The sequence below is a fragment of the Chiloscyllium punctatum genome, chromosome 3 (assembly GCF_047496795.1).
Source record: "Chiloscyllium punctatum isolate Juve2018m chromosome 3, sChiPun1.3, whole genome shotgun sequence".
NCBI lineage: Eukaryota > Metazoa > Chordata > Chondrichthyes > Orectolobiformes > Hemiscylliidae > Chiloscyllium > Chiloscyllium punctatum.
In genome coordinates this window covers 43,986,276-43,999,697 of record NC_092741.1, presented here as the reverse complement: position 1 = coordinate 43,999,697, position 13,422 = coordinate 43,986,276, and the positions used below count along the sequence as shown (strand labels likewise).

The 13,422-nt window shown below is 40.4% G+C and overlaps 1 protein-coding gene across 1 annotated transcript in view; it reads right to left on the bottom strand.

Moving 5' to 3' along the window:
- sec63 (SEC63 homolog, protein translocation regulator) overlaps nucleotides 1–13,422 on the bottom strand; it is a 114,832-nt gene that overhangs the window by 28,055 nt on the left and 73,355 nt on the right. The window contains exons 13-16 of the mRNA XM_072552479.1: nucleotides 13,079–13,226; nucleotides 10,272–10,354; nucleotides 9,357–9,422; nucleotides 2,552–2,743 (exon numbers count right to left, since the gene is read on the bottom strand). Of these exons, the coding sequence (XP_072408580.1) occupies nucleotides 2,552–2,743; nucleotides 9,357–9,422; nucleotides 10,272–10,354; nucleotides 13,079–13,226 (489 nt within the window). The remainder of the gene's footprint in view (nucleotides 1–2,551; nucleotides 2,744–9,356; nucleotides 9,423–10,271; nucleotides 10,355–13,078; nucleotides 13,227–13,422) is intronic.

Here is a 13,422-nt window from a genome sequence, read left to right as displayed (position 1 = left end):
TCCAATGACCACCCTGTTCCTTTCACTCCTACCCAGAATAATTTTGTGCATCCTCTCCTCCACCTCCCTGGAACTCTACGGAGGCCTATAAAAAAAACTCCAAGTAGTGTGACCTCTGCTCTCCTGTTTCTAACCTCAGCCCATACTACCTCAGTAGACGAGTCCTTGTCAAAAGTTCTTTCAGCCACCATTATACTTTCCTTGACTGACAAGGCCAAACCTCCCCCTCTTTTACCGCCTTGCCTGTTCTTAATGAAAGATCTAAACCCTGGAATGTGCAACATCCATTCCTCACCCTGCTCTATCCATGTCTCAAACATCGAAGTCCCAGGTACCTATCTTACCAACCTTATTTCAGATACTTCTGGTGTTAAAGTAGACACACTTCAAACCAGCTTGCTGTCTGCCAGCACATTCCTGTGACTGTGAAATCCTGTCCATATCCTCCCTACTCTCATTCTCCTGTGCACTGCAACTACACCTCAGGTTCCTATCCCCCTGCTGAGCTAGTTTAAACCCACCCGAATTGCACGAGCAAAGTTCCCACTCAGGATATTAGTACCCCTCTGGTTCAAATGAAGACTGTCCTGTTTGTACAGGCCCCATCTTCCCCAGAATGAGCCCCAATTATCCAAGTTCCTGAAACCCTCCCTCCTGCACCATCTCTGCAGCCACATGTTCAGCTAATATCTCTCCCTATTCCTTGCCTCGCTGTCACGCGGCAAGGGTAACAAACCAGAGATAACTTTGTTCTTGCTCTCACCTTCCACCCTAGCTCCCTGAAATCCTGCCTTACATCCCTATCCCTCTTTCTACCTACATCGTTGGTACCTATGTGGACCACGACTTAGGGCTGATCATCCCAAAGAGTCTATCCAAGACATCACAGATCCTGGCATCTGGGAGGCAACACACCAACCAGGAGTCTCGTTTGTTCCCAACAAACCTTCTATCTGACACTCTAACTATTGAGTCCCCAATGACCAACACTCTCCTCCTTTCCCTCCTTCCCTTCTGTGCAACAGGGACAAGCTCTGTGCCAGAGACCTCTGCATACCCAGAGTAAGTCGCTGCCCTCCACCCCCCCCCTCAAAAGTATCCAAAACAGTATACATGTTTTTCAGAGAAACAACCACAGGGGATCCTTCCACTGACTGCTTTCTCTCCCTTCAAACAGTCACCCAGCTTTCTTCATGCCTAGGAGTAACTACTTCCCTATAACTCTTATCTATCAAAGCCGCTGGCTCCCAAATGATCCGAAGTTCATCCAGCTCCATCTACTCTAAGACTGTGTTAGGGAACAGGAGCAAGAGTTGGGTGCAGATGTACTTGGATGGGACACTAATGGCATCCCTCACCTCAAACATGCTGGGAGGAATATTCCTCTCCCTACAACTGCCATCCCTGCTAGTCCTCTTATCAGAAAGTAAAAAAAGAGAAGCTTACCTGTGCATCCCTGGTTAGAGGTGGTGGTTGGGTGGGAGGCCCAATAAAGGTAGGTTCTCGGGTTTAGAAAACACTGACTTATATAGCTGGACGGAAATAAACAAAGCCCCTCCTTTCCCAGAAATCTCTGATGTCAAATATAAAAGCTTAAATCAGTGACTCACCACTCCCGGCAGGCCCCTGGCCCATCTCCCGCCTTTCGAGCTGCTACTGAAATTTATTTACTTATTAATGCACTATTTCACTCCCATAACTATAAAAATTGCATACATTAAATAAGCACTGCAAAATTTTTATATTATACTTTTTTTTAAAAAATACTGTATTTAAAATTGCATTGAAGGCCAACGCTAGCATTAGATGGAGCATCACATGCTCAGGCATAGAATGAGAGTGTACTGTTAGAATGCGATCAAGAATTGTGCAAACTGAATTGTCCAGTAATCAGTCCAGTCATGTATCAAGTCAGAAAGTACTTTGTAGGGCAGCAATGTTCAGTCCACTAAGTTCAGTGTCCACACAAGTTAGAAACCAGAAGCAAGACTGCAATTTGAAAACAAGGAATACATGCAAAACTTCCTGAATTAAGAATCAGACCCCAGCTGGAGGATTATCACTCCATGTGCAACTCTGCATCTATGCAAATGGTTTCCAGCACCCATTTTGTAATGGTATTCTGCATTGGAAACTCACTTTATTCAAAGTATTTCCAGTTTATTTGATATTGCGCTATTTGCAACTATTAAGAATGTGAAAGGAACTGAACACTATTTTGTACAGTATGAGCAGGCAATCTCTGTTCACAATCATGTCACTCAGGTGAGTGACCACAACTCATGCTCCAAGCTCATTGGTGGGAAGAGATTAATGGTGATAAAAGCAGAAACTGCTTTCTGTTGGAACTCAAAATTATTCTGTATCCTCAACTGTGATTCAAGATTACAGACATTTCGACACTTAAGTGTCTACCTAAAAGCCAAAATTGAGGGGGATTCCCTTGGAGGACAGTTCTGTTCTATTGAGGTTTGCACATACTTCAACCTTTCTACAAATTTTCAAACAGTTCACACATTTGAAAGATATGAAGTAACAGTATGCTTCATACATTGCCTGCCACAACCGAGCCATTGGCTTGACTGTGCTTCGGTTTCTGCTTTTGTTGTTCTGCTGGCTGTTGCGTTGTCTGCGTTACCCCCTTCTTTTTGGTTTGTTTCTTTTTCTTAGATTTTGCAAGCTTCTTAGCTCCTTTATTCTTCTGCCAGGCTTTCTTTTTACTTTTCGCACCAGCAGCTCCTTGCTATAACAAAGGAAATAAATTGCTAATTAATCATCTCAATCATCAGTGTAATAGACACCTTTTAAATATCAACTACTAATGGATGAACTGCAAGGTGCAGCATTGCTATTAATTCATCCAATATCATTAGAATACAGATGGGCACTTCTTCATATCCACGGGCATCAACGTCAAAGGTGACTGAATAAATAATTTACAAAAGGAAAAAAAAACAAATTGAGAATGTGTTTGACAAAATTGGGATTTTTTTTTGAAAGATGTTACTAATAAAATTAATAAAGACAGACAATGGACATAATATATTTGAACGTCCAAAAAGCTTTTGATTAGGTTTCCCCAAAGGAGATTAGTAAGCAAAATTAAAGTACATGGTAATGTGCAGGCACGGATTAAGGTTGGCAAACACTGAAAACAGAAGATTGAATGGGTCACTCTTGCATTCACAGGCTGAGACTAGTCAGGTATGACAAGAATTATTAAATGGGTCCCAGACATTCTAATGATCTGGATGTGGGACTAAATGTAATATTTCCAAATCTGCAGATAACACAAAACTACACAGTAATGTGTTCTGTGATGGATGGAGATGGTTTTCAGGAGGATTTGGACAGGTTTCATGATTGGGCAAAAACATGGTAGGAGGAACATAACGTGAAAAAATGTGAGGTGATCCACTTCAATAGAAAAACAGATCGACACAGTATTTCTTAAATGGTAACATGTTGGAAAGTGTAGATGTATAATGGGACCTGGGTCAAGAAGTAACTTAAGGCTAACATGTGAGTTCAGCAAGTTATTAGGAAGGTTAATGGAATGTTAATTCCAGAAAATGCAACTAAAAAAGGAAAGGTTGCCATTTGGGAATAAGATGAGAATTGAACTTTACTCAGACAACAGTGAATCTTTGGAATTCTCCAAGTAAAATTTCAATAAAGTAAAATGTTACACATAGCACTTATTTTACAGCAATATCAAACTAAATGCAACACAACTCAAAGTTATTGCTAATTTCAATTTTTTTAAGAAGTTCTCAAGATAGTTAAAATTTACTTTTTATTTGATCAAAAGTCAATATAACTCAGAGTGGAAAGTCTCTGTGGATAGTTATTAAGGAAGACATACCACTGAACAGAAGTCAACAGAGTAGAAGTAGAGAAAAAGTAGCAACATAAAATAATTAATGCTGTTTAATACTTTTTTTATAATTATGTATGAAGAGATCTGAGGTGCACTTTGCTTTAAACCTTTCAAAGTATACCTACAACCAATGTTAAATGAAACTTGGGGTTTCTCTCTACGTGCCAGCAGCTTCAACTCATTTTTAGAGTCATAGAGATGCACAGCATGGAAACAGACCCTTCGGTCAACCCGTCCATGCCGACCAGATATTTTACCTCGTTGATTTTATCCCAACCCAATCTAGTCCCACCTGCCAGCACACAGCCCATATTCCTCCAAACCCTTCCTATTCATATACTCATCCAAATGCCTCTTAAATGCTGCAATTGTACCAGCCTCCACCACTTCCTCTGGCAGCTCATTCCATACACGTACCACCCTCTGTGTGAAAAGGTTGCTCTTTAGGTCTCTTTTGTATCTTTCCCCTCTTGCCCTAAACCTATGCCCTCTAGTTCTGGACTCCCCGACCCCAGGGAAAAGACTTTGTCTAATTATCCTATCCATGCCCCTCATAATTTTGTAATATAATAAAGTCACCTCTCAGCCTTCGATGCTCCAGGGAAAACAGCCCCAGCCTGTTCAGCCTCTCCCTGTAGCTCAGATCCTCCAACCCTGACAACATCCTTGTAAATCTTTTCTGAACCCTTTCAAGTTGCACAACATCTTTCCAACAGGAGACCAGAATTGCATGCAATATCCCAACAGTGGCCTAACCAAAATCCTGTACAGCCGCAACATGACCTCCCAACTCCTGTACTCAATACTCTGACCAATAAAGGAAAGTATACCAAACACCTTCTTCACTTCCTATCTATCTGCGACTCCACTTTCGAGGAGCTATGAACCTGGACTCCAAGGTCTCTTTTTTCAGCAACACTCCCTAGGACCTTACCATTAAGTGTATAGGTCCTGCTAACATTTGCTTTCCCAAAATGCAGCACCTCGCATTTATCTCAAGTAAACTCCATCGGCCACTTCTCAGCCCATTGGCCCACCTGGTCCAGATCCTGTTGTAATCTGAGGTAACCCTCTTCGCTGTCCACTACACCTCCAATTTTGGTGTCAGCTGTACCTCTTACGCTCACATCCAAATCATTTATGTAAATGACAAAAGGTAGAGGGCACAGCACCGATCCTTGTGGCACTCCACTGGTCACAGGCCTCCAGTCTGAAAAACAACCCTCCACCACCGTCTGTCTTCTACCTTTGAGCCAGTTCTGTATCCAAATGGCCAATTCTCCCTGTATTCCGTGAGATCTAACCTTGCTAATCACTCTCCCACAGGGAACCCTGTTGAACACCTTACTGAAGTCCCTATATATCACATCTACTGCTCTGCCCTCATCAATCTTCTTTGTTACTTCTTCAAAAAACTCAATCAAGTCTGTGAGACACGATTTCCCATGCACAAAGCCATGTTGACTATCCCTAATCAGTCCTTGCCTTTCCAAATACATGCAAATCCTGTTACTTAGGATTCCCTCCAACAACTTGCCCACCACAGAGGTCAGGCTCATCGGTCTATAGTTCCCTGACTTGTCTTTACCACCCTTCTTAAACAGTTGCCACGGTTGCCAACTTCCAGTCTTCCGGCACCTCACCTGTGACTATCGATGATACAAATATCTCAGCAAGAGGCCCAGCAATCACTTCTCTAGCTTCCCACAAAGTTCTAGGGTACACCTGATCAGGTCCTGGGGATTTATCCACCTTTAACAGTTTCAGGACATCCAGCACTACCTCCTCTGTAATCTGGACATTTTGCAAGATGTCACCATCTATTTCCCTACATCTATATCGTCCATGTCCTTTTCCACAGTAAAAACTGATGCAAAATATTCATTTAGTATCTCCCCCATTTCCTGTGGCTCCACACAAAGGCCGCCTTGCTGATCTTTGAGGGGCTCTATTCTCTCCCTAGTTACCCTTTTGTCCTTAATATATTTGTAAAAACCCTTTGGATTCTCCTTAATTCTATTTGCCAAAGCTATCTCATGTCACCGTCTTGCCCTCCTGATTTCCCTCTTAAGTATACTCCTACTTTGTTTATACACTTCTATGGATTCACTCGATCTATCCTGTCTGTACCTGACATATGCTTCATTCCTTTTCTTAACCAAATCCTCAATTTCTTTAGTCATCCAGCATTCCCTATACCTACCAGCCTTCCCTTTCACCCTGACAGGAATATACTTTCTCTGGATTCTTGTTATCTCATTTCTGAAGGCTTCCTATTTTCCAGCCGTCCCTTTACCTGCGAACATCTGCCCCCAATCCGCTTTCGAAAGTTCTTGCCTAATACCGTCAAAATTGGCCTTGCTTCAATTTAGAGCTTCAACTTTTAGATCTGGTCTATCCTTTTCCATCACTATTTTAAAACGAATAGAATTATGGTCGCTGGCCCCAAAGTGCTCCCCCACTGACACCTCAGTCACCTGCTCTGCCTTATTTCCCAAGAGTAGGTCAAGTTTTGCACCTTCTCTGATAGGTACATCCTCATACTGAATCAGAAATTTGTCTTGTACACACTTAAGATAATTCCTCTCCATCTAAACCTTTAACAATATGGCAGTCCTAGTCGATGTTTGGAAAGTTAAAATCCCCTACCCTAACTACCCTGTTATTCTTACAGATAGCTGAAATCTCCTTACAAGTTTGTTTCTCAATTTCCCTCTGACTATTGGGGGGGGGGGGGGGGGGGGGGGGGGTCTATAATATAATCCCAATAAGGTGATCATCCTTTTCTTATTTCTCAATTCCACCCAAATAACTTCCCTGGATGTATTTCCGGGAATATCCTCCCTCAGCACAGCTGTAATGCTATCCCTTATCAAAAATGCCACTCCCCCTCCTCTCTTGCCTCCCTTTCTATCCTTCCTGTAGCAGTTGTATCCTGGAACATTAAGCTGCCAGTCCTGCCCACCCATGAGCCATGTTTCCATAATTGCTATGATATCCCAGTCCCATGTTCCTAATCATGCCCCGAGTTCATCTGCCTTCCCTGTTAGGCCCCTTGCAGTTTAATTTATTAGTCCTACCTTGTCCCTGCCTGCCCTATCTGTTTGACTCTCTTCAGTTCTCAGCTGTACCCCATCTCAGATCGATTTCTTTCCTCACTATCTCCCTGGGTCCCACACCCCACATTACTAGTTTCAATCTTCCCAAGCAGTTCAAGCAAACTTCCCTGCCAGAATATTAGTCCCCTTCCAATTTAGGTGCAATCTGTCCTTTTTGTACAGGTCACTTCTACCCAAAAGAGATTCCAGGATCCAAAAATGTGGAATCCTTCTCCCATATACCAGCTCCTCAGCCATGCATTCATCTGCTCTATCCTCCTATTCCTGCCCTCACTATCTCGTAGCACTGGGAGTAATCCAGATATTACTACCCTTGAGGACCTCCTTTTTAAATTTCTGCCGAACTCTGTAATCTCCCTTCAGAATCTCAATCTGTTCCCTTCCAATGTCATTGGTTCCAATGTGGACAATGACTTCTTGCTGGCCCCTCTCCCCCGCGAGAACATTCTGCAATCTCTCGGAGACATCCTTGATCCTGGCACCAGGGAAACAACCCACCATTCTACTTTTTCTCTGCTTGCCACAGAAACATCCATCTGTACCTCTGACTGCAGAATCCATTAACACAATTGATCTCTTGGAAGCCGACGTACCTCTCATTGCATTAGAGCCAGCCTCAATACCAGAAACCTGACTGTTCGTGATACACTCCCCTAAGAATCCATCACCCTCTACATTTTCCAGAACAGCAGACCTGTTTGAAATGGGTATATCCACAAAAGACTCCTGCACTAGGTGTCTACCTCTCTTACCCCTCCCTGGAGTTAACCCATCTACTTAACTGTATCTGAGACTTTCCCCCATTCCTATAACTGCCATCCATCACATACTGTTGCTGTTGCAAATTCCTCATTGCTTCTATCTGTCTCTCCAACTGATCCACTCCGCATCCAACATTTATGGCAGATATAATCCGCAGTAACCCTTAAACTCTCTTTAAACTCCCACATCTGACAAGAAGTACATATCACAGCAAAGACCATTTTTGCTCCTTCACAATCTATAGACCCAAAAAGTAACACCGTCTTATTTCTCTACAAACACTGCCCCAGGTTAAATTAATAGCTATGGCTTTTATTTTAAGTTTAGCCAAGAGACTTATCTCCAAAAAACATATAATCAAGAAAGAATCCACTATACTCAGTACTGCAGCCTTTCTCTTGGACAGACTTAAAAGAACAATTAACTTATCTGATTCTGTGCTGTGAACTTCACCCAACAGTTCCTCCAAGATTAGTTGTGAATTTCACTGTTTGTTAATTTACCCAGATGCACTCCGATGTCCAGTGATACACGAATTCAAACAGCAAAGGTAGCAACTGTGCAGGTTCACTCTTTCTCTCTCTCTCCTGCACTGTCCTCACCATGTGCTTCCTTTGTCTGCTCTTCTCCCTTTTAAACTGCTGTTGTTTTGACTTTTTTTTCCTCAAAGTTCCAAAACAATGTAACATTTAAAACCGTAATTACTGCTCCTGGATTTCGAGGAAATCACCTCCAACACCTAAAATACCTCAAAAAAAAGGGGCAGTTCTTACAGCCAGAAAATTTTCCTGTCCTCCATCTTGGATTACCCAGAATCCAGTCTCTTCTGTACTAACTGTGAATGTAACTCATGAATTGAAATAAAAAAACAGTAGATGTTCATATTTGTGCTAAAGGTGCATTAACATCCTTGACCTTGGAGAAAATAAGTGTAGAGAGGTAATCACTAGTTATTTATAAATGTTGTTGAAATATGAAACAAGTGCATAGTCTTAGAAAAGACAGCTTGATGCCTGCAAAGTGGAAATCATATTGGCCTGATCAACTAAATATCATCAAGTTCTAAATATGGACAGTTCCCTAACTGTTGTTTCGGTCAAAGTGACTTCAGAGTAAAGAAAGGAAGGGAGGGGCAAGAGAGAGAACTCCCAATGCAAAATTCAAACAATGTATACACCGTGCATCAGCTTGCATCTCATGTGAAAAGAATTTCTCTTAATTCTGGTTTAGAGTTTATAAAAAATGCTGCAATAGATGTCTGTCATCGAACTAGAAGTGGCAATTAGATTTCAACTATTTTTCAAAAGTTGAAGCTCAAATGTTCACTCATTCCAAATAGTTTTGAATTAACTTCAAGGGTGAGCTGTGTCTGGGTCAAATTGGAGGCTATTCAGTTTAGAAGCCATTAGTGACATACATCATGGATAGCTTCAATAGTCAAAATTTACCACATACAATTTGGGTAAATTTGACTAGAATAATTAAGGCAGAAAGGTGAGAAGCAAGTTACTGCATTTAAAAATCTGGTGTAAATATACATATAAAGATTGAGAGTTCTAGCATAGTTTTAAAAATAAATTTTACCACAAACTTACTATGTCATCATTCTCTTGTTCTTCATTTATACAGGCACTTTGCTCTTGTTCTTTTTCAAAGATGGCCTTTGGGAAATATTTAAGTATATGGAGTTAAGTGGAACAAATCAATATTTTAAATAAATTACTGAATAGATGGTTCAAATATTTTAACAGATAACTTGGACATCGTGGACACTTTAAAAGATAAAAGGTTAAGGCAGTTTTTAAAATAGCGTGAAAGTGCTTTCAGTGAGTCACAGGTCGATGACTATAAGGATAAGCTTGTAAACTATGATATAGTACCACTCTACACTTTGACCCCTCATCTTGCAGAACACATTTCATGACATCATTTTGAAGAGGAGTTACCCACAATGTTCTGGTCAATATTTAATGCCCAATCAACAATCACAAAAACAGATTATCTACTCATTATCACATTGTTATTCCTGGCAGTTTGTGTACACAACCTGACTGCTGTGTTTTCTGCAGAACAACAGGGAATCCAACTCAACAATACTTTGTCTAACTGTCAGGTATTGAGATATCCAACAGTCAGAAAAAGCAATAAATATAACTGCAAGTTACTCTTTCTTCTAATAAAGGACAAAATAATCTATGTTGTCAATTTGGAAGAAAGAATGATAAAAGCGGTATTTGTCTCTGTTCTTCACCACCAATTCAGTCATGTATATGGGAAAATACATTCCTTTGTAGCTGAGAGGTTTTTGATGAATTTACTTTGCTTGTTAACGGTCACAGAACATTGCAACTCCGACTTCCTGTGGAAACTTGCACTTATACATCATTAACTGAATCAAATGCCCCAGGGGTTTCACTAGCATCAAGCAAGATTTGACACCAGGCAACGTTAAAAAATATTAAGCCAGAGAAAGACAACTAAGTGCTTCCAAATAAGTTACTGCTACTTACAGTCATGTCCTCCCGCTTAAGCGCTACAGTGACTGTGACAATTGATCCTGCAGTTATGTTACTGCTGTCCTCATCGTCCAAAACTACAAAGAACAAAAAACAATGAACAAAGACTTACAACTTTTTCCCACTAATACCTAATCTCACAATTTCTTCTCTGCTAGAAAAAGTCACAGTTCTGCTTAAGATGGACTTTTCCAGTCCTTGAATGTGGTGATGCACCCCTAACACCACTAACCAGTATTAAAAAAATTACACTATATTGCTCTAACACATACCCAGCAGATTAGCACAATGAAGGCATCAAATACTTTCTATATTCCTGAAAACAATAGATGCCCAAGGAGAATATAGAAAGTGCAGGTTGTTGCTTAAAAAAATGTTAACAGTGAAATGGGGATGTGAAGAAATACTGGCGAATAACATTAAAGGAAAATCCAAAGCTATTTTCTAAGTATATTAGGGGAAACAGAATAACCCTGAAAAGAGCAGGAGTCATTAGGGACCTAATGCAGCTATGTTTGTGTGGAGATTTTAAATGAGTACACTGCATCTATATTCACTAGAGAGAAGTACCACGTAAATAAAGAAATCAGGGAGGGGAAGAGTGATATATGTGAAAAAATTAGCATTAACAGAAAGGAGAACTAGCAGGTTTGAAAGTGGATAAATCCCCACGCCCAGATGCGATTCATCCCAGGCTGCTAAAAATGTCGGAGGATATCGCAGGGGCTCTGACATTAATTTTCAATGTTAAAAATCACATAACACCAGGTTATAGTCCAACAGGTTTATTTGGAAGCACCAACTTTCACAGCGCTGCTCCTTCATCAAGTAACTAGTTACCTGATGTAGCTAGTACTTCCAAATAAACCTGTTGGACTATAACCCCGGTGTTGTGCAATTTTTAACTTGGTGCACCTCAGTCCAACACCAGCACCTCCACATCATTAATTTTCAAATCCTTTCTGGCTAGAGGACTGGAGGACAGCTAATATGATGCCTTCAAGAAGAATGGTTGGGATAAACCAGCAAACTACAGGCCAGGAAATCTAGCATCTATGGTATGGAAACTATTGGAAAAATTTGAGGGATACAACTAATCTCGTATTGGAGAGGCACGAATTAATCAAAGATAGTCAGCATGCCTTTGTAATGGGGAGATCACATCTAATAAATTTGACTGAATTTTTCAAAGAGATGACGCAATGTGTAAATGAGGGTAGTGCAGTTCATGTAGTTTACATAGACCTCAGTAGGGCTTTTGACAAGGGTTCATATGCCCAATTGGCTAAGAATACAAGAGCCCACTGAATCCAGGGAAATTTGGCAAACTGGATCCAAAATTGGCTTAGTGGCAGGAAACAGCTTGTTTTTGTGATTGGAAGCCTGTGTATACCACAAGACTCGCTGTTTGTTGTGTACATTAATGATCTAAGTACGAAGGCAAGAGAAGGTATGAATAGTAAGTTTGCAGATGACATGAAAGTTGGTGGGCAGGTAAATAGCAAGAAGTCAGACTACAGGACAATACAAGGAGCTGAATAGTGCCAAATAAAATTTAACCATGAAAAGTGGGAGATGATGTATTATACAAGGACTAACATGGCAAAAGAGCACATGTTGAACTGTGGGATCCTAGGAAACGCAGAGGATTGGAGAGACCATGGTATGAATGCCCATTTGTGAAGATTCTTGAAGGCAGCAAGGCTAATAGATAAGATGGTTAAGACAGCATTTAGGATAATTGCCTTCATTGGTCAAGGCATTGAATACAACAGCAAGGAGGTTATGATATACTTATATAACATTAGTTGGGCTATTGCAGTAGTGAGGATACAAAGAGTTACTGAGATGTTGCTTCTGCTGGGTAATTCAACTAGGTAGGCTGGGGTTGTTATCCTCAGAACAAAGACGACGAAGGAGGGGAATCCGTCTGAGATGTATAAAGTTCTGAGAGGCATAGACAAGACAGATTAGGAGAAGTGTTTCTCCCTAGTAGAGTGATCAGCAACCAGAGCAAAGTTTTTTAAGATAAGGAGCAAGAAGTTTAGAGGGGATTGAAGGAAAATCTTTTTCACTCAGTATCTGGAAGTCAGTGTAAAAGGATGGTAGAGGCAGGAACCTCAAGATATTTAAGAACTATTTAGATGAACACTTGAAATTCTATAGCATATAAGGTTGTAGATGAATTGCTGAAAAATGGGGTCAGAATAAATCAATGTTTGATAACTGATGTAGACATGATGAGGTGAAAGAGTTTTTTGCACCACAGAAAAAGAATGATTTGCGCATTTTTTGAAAGCTAACCTTTGATTTTAGATAGTTCGACTTTGGGGAGCAGAATACTGGAAAAATCTGGATCATCATAGGGCATATATCATACTTATTTGTAAATACTGCATGATCTTACTGGGCCATGCGACATGCGTCTATTTCATTGATGCTAATTTCATAACATTAGGAATACAAGTGAAAGGTATTTAAAATATCAAAACAAAAAAGTAGGTAAGGTCTTAAGTTGCAAAACACAATGCTGGGGAAAAAATAAAAACAATTCACATCCCATTTAGCTTAAAAATGGACTATAAGTGTGGCTTCATAATTTACAAATGACGTTTAGCACAAGCATGCAAAACCTAACTACTGAAGCCCACATCCTATAAATTAGTTGTGACAATTATCATTAACTGACTTTTCAATATTCAATACTACTTAATAATGGACTACTTTAAAGACTACACTAATTTGCAATTCTCCCAACAGGGTTGCACATTCAGATCAAGACATTTCCAGTTGTTCCATACCTTGCAGTTTTATCTTCATGGTAACGTGAGGAAAGTTCCCAAGTACTGCCAGGACCTCCTCATATTTCTCTTCACTCAGAAAACGCAACATATTACGACGATCAGCATCTTTCATACTAACCAGATCCTGAATTGTTCGGACTTTGTACTGTCAGATTAAGTGAGAAAAACAGAACTCTAGTTTTTATAAACTGCAGATGTGTAACAGCATTCATGTATGGCAAGTAAAATCAGTGCTGTCACCAATAGATATTATTGCTACCAATATACTGCATGAAATATTTCATTCAGATCAATATGCTGTAATACTATACTCATGAATATACAATTATAATGGGGCTGGG